An 11,039-nucleotide genomic window follows, 5' to 3' on the forward strand; every position below is an offset into this window, starting at 1 on the left:
AGAATAAAAATGACTCTAGTGTTAGTGAGGAGAAATGCACGCCTCTGATGCAATAATGGAGGCATAACCACAACCACCATCCAGGAGCTGTCAGAACACGATTTGTGCACGATTTTAAATGAACATGAGCGCGCTGCTGCTTTAAAGTGATCCTCTCGTGTTGATAAGTGCCAGTATTTGTTCCTCTCGCTGAGGTAAATCGATCCTAAGAGGATTACAGCAGAGAGGGTATCATATATGCACAACACAATATGATGGAAAGGCTGCCCATCCTTACCTTGGTGACCACATTCTGCACGAGTCCCGTGTGCAGCTCGAACGTCCACTCGCTGCAGCGACACTGCATGTTGTCCGTGTCATTGTGGCCGCTGCTGCTGTAACTTCCATTGGCATAAATGTAAGCCGGCCGGCCGCTGCTGCTGTTTTTTGGACTGTCCAGCAGCGAGGAATGACCTGCAGTGTGGTTATTGTTCTGAGTCAGGTTGACCAAAGGCTGCACACATGTGTTGTTCGGCTGGGCGAGGAGGAAATTATCAGAGTACTGACTGAATCCAATAAATAACGCCGGGATCCATGTCAGCACGATCAGCTGTTTCTGGTACTTCCCAAATCCCCCGAGAAACGGCAGCACGGCGCCGTCGATGCGTGTCAGCAGCCCCGCGGACGTGGTTTCGGGGGACACGAAGCCGTTCTCCGGTTGGTGGTCCTCCGTGTCGAGCTGCACCACGGCCATCGCGCTCTCGCCGATAGATGCCTCCGTTGTGTAGCGAAGCCGGGGTTGCAGTGCTCCCCCCTGTCGACTCCACAATGCGTCAATGCCCCCAGCTCCGAACAGGCGGTGAAAGCCAGCCGTGCGCAGTCAATCACTGGAATGGAAATAAGACGCACCTCTTTATTATCAAGGAGCACTTCCCTCCTCCTGGCTGGCTCACTGACTGACTGACTGACTGACTGACTGACTGCGGGGCTCAAGCTCCCAAACAAAAGGCAGGACTGCGATGAATTGATGAGCAGCGAGGAAAACTATTTCATGATCCTTTCCGTCGTCTGACTCGGTGGTTTCTGTTTCTGTGTCGGTCAGCTGAGGCTGTGGGCGCAAGAGCAGAGTCCTCCTGGAGGAAGTGCTTCTTCCTGAGGGAGCCACAGGTAACACACCTGCCCATGCAGGCTGTGTGCTGCTGCTGACTCTACCCCAATATGGCCACCTGTAACCACTGGTAACCAGTTTGAAAGGAAATTGCTCATTCTGTGTGCAGGAGGAGAGCATGCCATCATATTCTTCCTTTAAATATTCAGTACTATTCACTAAAAACACGCCACTAAATTTGTTTGTAGCCTTCATATTTTATAAATCTATAAATATTATATATTATATAATAGAAAACACGTGTCTCTGATCTTATACTGCATATTTTACAAGCATGTAATGTGTATTATTATATATTATTTAATGACAGAATAAAATTAAACCAAAACATAGCAACAGTCACATTCTAACTATTCTTCAGAAACTGGAATTACAAACATTTTGCAAGAGAGGCACAAGATCCAGTGCAGTTTCATATTCTGTGTCTAGGCTACTGTGTTATGTACATGAAACATAAAAAAGTAATAATATAATAAAATATATGTTTTAACTTAAGCAAATAGTATCCAGGCTGACTTAAAATCTTAGGTTGACTGAGTTTGAAAACACGAGTTGAGGTGATTTTGTATTGTAAACTTTTCAAGTCAAATTAACTTGATACTAATCATGTTGTACATGAGAAAACATGTTCAATAAGCTTAAGTAAATGCAGTATGTTGAACCAGCAACTCTTGAGACACACTGACAAACATTTCTTTCATTCATTTATAAAATTCATTAACTTTTAATGAACTAAATCAAGACTAACTGTTGTCATGGTTCAGAGTGGTTTTGAAGGGTATTACAGACACAGTTTCCATTATATGTTTGTATATATGTTAAAAAAAAGGAGGGTCTGAGGACAGTTTTAACTCTCTCACAGTGCATGCTGGGAATATCATCAATAATGAGTTGACTGAACTCTGACTGAACTGAATGAGTATATTTATTCAACTCATCATTTCAAGTCAAAAGACATCAAGGTAGACAAACTCATGTTTATAAGTTCTTAAAATAAATATGAGAAATTTTAAGTTTAATTAACTTGAATAAACAAAACTTGATATTTACGTTAAGTTAATGAGAAAAGATTAGTTGAATCTAATATTTGTCAGATTTAGTATTTAATTGGACTTGAAGAGGATGAACTATATCAATTATTTATTTATTTATTAAAGGTTATTAAGGTGAATAAAAAAAGTAGTATTCTTTATGTCACTTGTAATAACTTAGAGAGATCAAATTAAATCAATTGAAGGGTTGAAGGGTTTATCATTTTCTGCCCTGTTGGTAGTCATAGGCTTTTTCGAGTCCGGCATGTACCAGTCAGGACACAGTTTGAAGTGGAAGCTTGAAAGGTCCGACTTCACCTCCTGAGCGCAGCTGAAGTGCCCTTGTGTAAGGCACCAAAGCACTGACTTTTGTCTATACATGAATGCATGTGCATAAGTTATGTTTGTGCATGTTTAGGCCTGTGTGTATAAAATAACAACAGAAAAATGAATTTCCCCTATGGGGAATAATAAAGTTTGAGTTTTTCTTAATGGAGGTTATCAGTGTCAGTGTTATGCAGTCACTTCTACTATCTTGTGATTTTTTTTTTTCTTAGTTTTTTTTGGATGCATTTACAGATCAATGATAAAACATTATTAAAAAGAACTTTTAAGATGCCCGGTGGTGAAATGTCAGGTTTGCAGTTATAAATGTTCCTGAGTCATTAATGAAGACGTTCTTCTACTACAACAATTTAACATGTTTGAAGTCGTCAGTGTTAATTAGTGGTTAATCAGTGGTTTTTGTTCTGGATGATATTCATCTCTTTCCAGTAGAGGCTGAATTAAACATTGACGAGTCTTTGCTGACAAACTAAAACAAAAGACAAAATTAAGTTTTGCTATAGTAGGATAAACACCAGCCAAATAATTTTTCACAACCTGGCAACCTCAAACCTTTCCTTATTAATGGCTAAGTGCTAATCTATAAAGCATGAATAAATTATTTATTACCAATCAATAACGCCACAAATTATAAAGTATGTTCAGTTTAAATGGGCAGTCTTTATAGCAACACATCACATTTCCAACACAAGATGTGTTTAACATTTTAATCAACAAAATTGATTTGGTCAATGTAAGATGATTCATTATTTTGATATTTTACAATTGCTTTCTTTCATTTTACTTAAGTCCAATAATTATAACTGATGTGTTATTGTGAATATAATAAAGACATATGTTCCCAAAACTACACTTTACACTCCAGACAGATGTGTTGATTTATAACCATGATTATTTTGTGTTGTAACACTCATTGTGGGAGATTTAAGGAGGTCTAATGGGAAATGAACAAAATTTATGACAACAAAGAGTTCAATATTGGTCAGGTTTGATTTACTCCCACCAGCCTGGAAGCCTATATTTATCTGGCCATGTGACGGGAGACTCCTACTTCATCTACAGAGCAGTATGTTTAGCAATGCTTCACCCTCCTGGCCAACATGTGCCAGTACATACGTGATTTTAAATGAAGGTGTTGAAACATGCATGTATTTATTTTCTATTAGCTATTCCAGGATCTGCTAGTGTAATTATTTGATTTTTTTGTTTGTTTGTTTGTATTTTGCAATTCTTTCTTTTTTTAAGGATTAGAATGGGAGCAGATCATCATGCGATGCCAGCTTATTTCACATTTTAGGATTTAACACACATTACTGCATGCATAGCAGGCATGACAGGTCCTGAGTGGCCCCTAGAATTATGACTAGCAGTGTCTTGTTGTGTCTTGTTACACACTGATGACACCTGCAGGAAAACTGGAGCAACAGCAGCTTTTGTTCTCATTGCAGCATATGCGGCCTGTGTTTTTCCTGGCAACAACAATCATGCAACATAAGCAGTTTTGTATTTGTTGTGTTTTGGAAATTTGTGTTTGTTTTTATTACAGTAAGGTGGAGATGCACTGAGGATTACCTTTGACTGGTGAAAGCAGGTTTTAAAATCCCACAAAATAAATGGCAGGATATGTGCAAAATGAATCTGTTAAATTCAAATAATGTACTTTTTTGTGTCCTGTGCACTGAATCCTAATTACTGAATTCCAAATGTCTTTTATGAAATGAAATAGCCTTCATTTTCTTTTATTAGCTGCTCTATTGTTTGAAAGCTAACAATACAAAAACCCTAATGACCGGATTTATTTTATCTACATCCTTTACAAATCACTAGACACCCAGACAAAGCACTCTGCTGCGGTGTGTGCAGAATTTATCGCATGGCTCTGCTCCAACAGAAACCAGTCGACCGTTGTACCTTCACTCTATCTCACTGTGCTGTTTGTTATCATTCAAACCTGCTCGGGACCCTCCCTAGCAACTAATTCAGGTGTGTCAAGGACCCGCCTCAAGGCATTGCTATGAGTCAGTGTGCTCATATCTATATGAGTGTGTGTCCTATCTGTCTGTCTGTCTGTGTGTGTGTGTGTGTGTGTGTGTCATAAACCGGCTGGTTACACATGAGCTGTAAAAAAGAATTTCAATCCAGGGGTGTGTCTGAGCTTTCCCTCTGCAAGCGAATAATGCTCAACTGTTCTGCTGTTAAAAAAAAACGTACTTTTACTTTTCGCCATCAGATAACAGTATTTAGATCTGTATGTGCATCTGTCACATTGTTTCTGCTCATTATGTAATAGATTTACAGGTCAGTTCAAAGTTCAAGAGATAAACTAGTGCAACCTTGTGTGACTTGTTACTTTGGGGTTAATGTCACACCTTACACAGACAGAGAAAACAATAAATAACCCATTGTTTGGACTGTGCAAGATCATAAAAAGATACACTAACGCACAAATTCTTAAGTCAATCTCCCTGCAGATAAGCAAATATTACAATAGAGAAGCCAGTTAACTACAAGCTTAAAATGACTGCAGAATGGCCTGTGATTTTTTTTTTTCCCCAGTAGAGGATGGAGGTCATGTTCTGTGAAATATTCTGGTGTATACGGAAGGGTTTAATGACCTATGCAGTTTACATTCTACAATCAAAAACAAATTCCTTCATATGAGAGACATTTTCAGGCTGATTCTCTGCCAAAAATATCAAAATAAAATACATAAGGATATAATATTCTCCATATAAAACTAAATCCCTGATAAACTAGAAGAAAGAAAAGGAGCAACCTGAAAAGAATATTTGGATGTAACGCCTTTGTAAACACTGTAATTTAATTACATATTTTTGTCAGTAACAAATTACATTGTAATTTAATTACATGTAACTAGTTGCATGCCAGGAGTTTGAGGTAACAGTGACCTTTGACCTTTTACCACCAGAATCTAATCAGTTCATCCTTGAAGAAGTTCCCTCAAGGTGTTTTTTGAGATGTCACATTCACAAGAATGGTATAAAAAACATAATGCTGCAGGCCACAGCTGTTGTCTGTGTAGAGCCAAGCCAACCCAAGTTTTTCAAGGTTTTTAAAAAAATGTGAATCACACAGACCTTTCAGCATACAGTCATGAATGTACACACACACACACACACACACACACACACAAACCTGAGGCTAATCGGTCCAGTAGTATGCAAGATAAGCTGTGGACAAGCTCCACATCCATTAGCCCTGTGAGTCACATGTTTTGATGTGTGATAGTGGTTCCCAACCTTTTCTATCACTGAGTACACTGATATCGCATCAGAGATGAGTTTTCCTGATGTTTTTATCAACTTAATGTACAATTCACTATCTGTATTATGTTGTTTTTAATTATTTTTAACACTCATGAATGCTTAATAGGCTTTTTTTTTTTTTTGACAGTTTCATTGTTTTGTTCTCCCTTGTTGTTTTAACTGTGAACTTTTGTAATGCAGGATAAAGCTATAGCACAGAGTGAAGGCTCTGTGAATATAGACTGTGTTCAGGTCTTCACTGTCTTTATCCTATAAGATATTTTTTTTAACTTTTATATCTTAAACAAAGTCCTAGCTTTAAAAAATAACAATTTCATTTAGTTTACTTTACAGAAATGAATGATATAGGCCCACTGAATATCTCTCTCTCTCTCTCTCTCTCTCTCTCTCTCTCTATACATATATATACATATATATGTATATATATATATATATATATATATATATATATATATATATATATATATATATATATATATATATATATATATATATATATATATATATATATATACCCTCAGGTTGGAAACCAGTGCTATAAAGCAGCACTGAAGAAACATCTCTTCTCCAGTATCGTTCTATGAAGCAGTGGAAAGTCTGAGGAACCATCTGTATGTTAACAGGCTGCTGAAACTCAGATATGACACAAGGTTAATAAGCGAGACAACGTTAATTGCCTGTGCAGGTTAATAAATCAGCTGTCAGGCATTTTTTCACTGTTCGCTCAATGAATGATGTCAGTTCCAGTGTCTGGATGTGATATCATACGTGTGTCTACAAGTGTCAGCAGGTCTCACACAGTCACTGTGAATCACTAGACATAATATGGGAGAGTTAACCTGCTGTTGCCCTCACACTGTTTCCGATTCATCATATTTCACTTCCATTACGTCTTGGTATCAGTCCTTTTACGCTTCAGATTTATATTCCAGATGTTGCTCTGGGTGACAAACACATGAGTGACAAATTCACTTCTGCAACAAACCGCCTCTTTGCAACCGGGAAATGTAGCAGTGACCCACACTGGATTTCAGTCCTGAAAGCAAACATCAAGTTAAATATTTACTCCCCAGCTGAAGAGACAGTAAGCAAAGCTTTTATTTTTCTGCTCACAATCCCCTGTCTGTGTACATCTGAATGAGTAATGTAGACAGAAAGTATGGGCTAAGGAGAGACCTAAAGGATAAAGGAGGATAAGTCCGAGGGTGGCTCCAGTGAATGACAGATGAGTATCACTAAATCTGACAAAAATGAGCCATGCTTACAGTATTTTGCCACACCTCACGGTCACCGCCCTGTCACTTAAATCTACCTACAGAGTTATACATTTGTGCTTATAACAAATGGTGATCACACTGACACTTATCTCCCAGAAAGATTCATGTCTTGCTGAAAAAAGCAATAAAAACACAACTATGATAACACTTTCTATGATGCCCAAAACATGTATAATAAACTTATCACTTAAGTTAAAACAACCATTAACCAATTATAGTGTCCTATAACCAGCTTGTATTGCGTTATATCTCCCTATGCCTCCATATTTCATTACTTCACTTCAAGCACCCAATGGCCACTCAGAGGAACATATAATCACATTATATTGCATCATAACAGTGATTATAATATATATACACATATATACATATACAACAAATATCAGTGAGTGACCAGCAATTATTAATTAATTTTATACTTGACCTTATAAGTCATTATAAAATGCTTTATAATGTGTTATCATTATTGTTATAAAGTATTATGGATATTAATTGATGCTCATTAGTATAATTATACATCGCTATAGGCATGGTGTGATGCATTATAAGTGTGTTTACAATGCATTATGGTCATGGCAGAGACAATGTTACCACAGGAAGTGTTACCAAAACTAAATGAAGTAAAAAGTAACACCCTGCACGACAATGTCATAAATCACCTTTAAGTGTGCGTTTGTGGTTTTCTGTAATAAGGCCAAACCCTTTCTGTTGGAAAACTTATAATTAATGGACTGGTTCCAGTTAATCTGAACTATCTCATACACAGAACAAGTTCACTGTCCTACTGTTCAGTCCGTTTCTTCTGGCATGAGAGCTGTTATCAGACATGACGCTTGAAACATTTTTACATGCTCAGTCTTGCAGTGTCTTTTGTTTGGAAGAAAAATAGCAAATACGTAAAGCAAACCCACCTGAGCCTAGTGGGAGGAAAGCATTGGGTGTGTATTTAGGTGGGTGTGTTCAAAGAATTGTCATAATAGATGTGAATGTCCTCATAGGTTTGAAACAAAGTTCTCTGGAATATTCAGCGTGGGCTAGTCATGCCAGATTTTCAAATAACCACGCTGAATGTGAAAAAGAAAAGCTTCGTAATGCTTCAATGGTGCGAAGATTCCAGTTTGGGGCTTTGGTTTCATAAAGTCGCCAGTTCACTTCAGCCCTCTCTCTGTCCACAGCCGTAGGAGAGTACTTGGGTGTGTCCAAGGGCTACAGCTCAGGGTGGAAACACCAGAGCATGGTTTCAATGTTGTGACAAAGCACCTGTGCTAATTAGGGAGGCAAAACAATGAGTTTAAAAGTTCTACATTACGCCTCATTACGCCTCACAGTGGTTTGTTCCACTGCCCACCTGCAGCCCAGGGGATCTTTTTAATGAACGACTAGTGCCAAATCTCGTGAGTTACTCAGACCATCACAGGGAAAGTGAGACATATACCAAAACCAATTATTTTTTTAATTTGTTCCCATCCATGCTGTAATCTTAGTCAGCACTCCTCTGGCAGCAACACAGCGTCTCGCCGTCTCCCTTTGAACCGTGTTACTGAAATGTAGTAATCAGTCACAGTTACTAGTTACTAGTTTCTCTCAAAAGTAACGGAATTACTTTACCAATTATTGCATATAAAAGTAATTAGTTACCAGGGAAAGTAACTTTTGCATTACTTTTAAATGTCTGCTTCAATTGTCTTATTAATGCACACATAGCTATATTATTTTGGTGTAGCTACTAGCAGTAGTGTACTGACCTCAAGGGGGACATGTTTATTGTCCTCACCAACTGTGGCATGAAATATCCACCCTTGCACCAGAGGGCACAATATGTTTGCCAGCAAATTGCTTTCTCAATCACTCATAAAGGCTGTACAACTTTTTTATTACCAGCTAATTCATGAAGAGCAAAGCATTTCAGGCATTTTATTGCCATGTCTGGGGCTATATCTTTTATGTGTTTGCTTCCCTTGGGTCGTCTGATTTTATTTCCCCTGCAGAATCATATAAAATCACACTTGAGTTAATTGTTTACTCTTCAGACATTTCACCGACTTTTTTTTCCACCTCACACTGACTGTCAGCCAATGTGTGACCCTCCCTGTTCCTGTCTCCTTGTCATTCTCATTCCCTTTCACTTTTCAAAGTTCAGACACGCCTACCTGTGGTGTGCAGAGGAATGGAGAGATAGCAGAGAAGTAGGGACAGAGTTAGAAAAAAAATGGAAATGTAAAAATATACTTGGCTGCCAGCTCCAAGCTGCTGCACAAAACACTGAACTCTCAAATGGGATCCTTTTGACCTCAAGAATGTTGAACCCAGGATGACAAATTCTTTGCGCAACTACTATCTCTACTCACTCCTCTGGGATGAAATGTGTTGGCTGCTTTCACTCTTATAAAGTGGATATATTATGACACTGTCACTTGCCAGGCTTTTACATGGCTCCACGTTGATTCTGGTGTTGTGACAGAGGGGAAAAGGGAGCAAGCAAATGAAACAGACATACGGCAACCTAAAAATCTAAAAACAAACACAAACTCAGTCAAAGCTGAAGGACAGTGTTTCCCAGATGTCAAACTTAATGTGTAAGTATGTCAACCATATTATCACCACCATCTTGCTGCTGTTTACATTTCCCAGATGCAAATATGTTATGAGTGTGTAGCATGAGGGTACTAGCCAACAACTTACTTTTACTTGTGCAACATTGTGTTGTGTAATTACAAATACATTACCTTGACAGATTTATACCCTATTATCATGTCAGTGTGGTTCAGTGAGCCCTGAAGGGGTCCAAGAAACAACAGGGAGTTGCCAGTAAAATTAGCAGTGTATATTATTTTGTGTCTTTGCCAGCTGTCACATCAGGAAAAAGACATCCCAAACACTGTATATGTAAATCAATTTACTCTGATTGTAGATTCATTAAATATAAAGTACACCTAACATTACAGCCAATCTACAATCAAGTGCAAGTACTGTTACATTATGGAAATGTCACTCAATTACAAATAAAAGTACTGATGTTAAACATACTCACAAGTGCTCTAAGAATTAGTTACTTCTTAAACCATTGATGTTTAATGCAGTGTTTCTCCACCTTTTTTGACAAGCCCAACTTCAGAAGCTAAAAAAAAAGTTCACGCTCCCCATTTTTAAAAAAAATCAACAATAATCAGGGAGGCAACAAATTAAAAAAGGAGCCAAGCTGATTTTCAGTGAAATAAACATCATGACGAGCATGACAGCATCAGGAAACTTTTTTTTTTTCTCTGGTCATATGCGGCCCACCTGCAGTGGCTCTACGTCCCACCAGTGGGGCCCACCCCACAGTTTGAGGACCACTGATTTTATGTTTTATCAGTAGCAGCAATCAATCAAGGGATTTCCATTTTTCCAAATCTTCAGTATAAATTACCCCCAACTGTTGTGCTCTGTTCTGGTCATTGATCGCACTCTCCTGTACAAAATATATTAGATATTCAGGATTCACTTATGGCATTAAGGTAAATAATCAATAGTTACTGATTCTGTGTAGTCTGAAGTTGTAAAAGAGCAATAATAGGCTGTCTTGGCTCAATTGCTGAGTGTCTATAGGATCAAAAAAGATAATTATGATTCAGAAATTGAGTGAAACTAAGTAAAGACAAGTGTGCAAGTTGTTGAAGTTTGTTTTTGGGAATGTGAGAATAGGGGTGTTTTGAAAAAGCAAAACAGAAGACTTTGTCGAGAATGAAGAAAAAAGACAGGCGTCTTGTTGATAACCAAGAAGTATATATAGTTTCTAGCCTATCTAACAGGTTTTAAGCCACATCCCACTGCTCGGTTTCTGTAAATCCGATGAAATTCATCAGAATTTAGCTGGGAAAGTTATGATTGCAACATAACTTCTCCTCAGTGGATTTAGCAGAATGTAATGACAGCACAAACACTAATGTTCCCACACCAGCGAGTGAGCACA

At 38.0% G+C, this 11,039-nt stretch overlaps 1 protein-coding gene across 1 annotated transcript in view; it reads right to left on the reverse strand.

The window, feature by feature from the left end:
* The window catches only part of LOC146317702 (solute carrier family 22 member 23-like), a 55,940-nt gene extending 54,333 nt beyond the window's left edge, over nucleotides 1-1,607 (reverse strand). The window contains exon 1 of the mRNA XM_084731968.1: nucleotides 278-1,607. Coding sequence (XP_084588094.1) covers nucleotides 278-733 — 456 coding nt within the window. The 5' untranslated portion in view covers nucleotides 734-1,607. The remainder of the gene's footprint in view (nucleotides 1-277) is intronic.
* Nucleotides 1,608-11,039: the final 9,432 nt, after the last annotated feature.

Source organism: Lutjanus erythropterus, chromosome 12, assembly GCF_056507025.1.
Source record: "Lutjanus erythropterus isolate fLutEry1 chromosome 12, fLutEry1.hap2, whole genome shotgun sequence".
NCBI lineage: Eukaryota > Metazoa > Chordata > Actinopteri > Lutjaniformes > Lutjanidae > Lutjanus > Lutjanus erythropterus.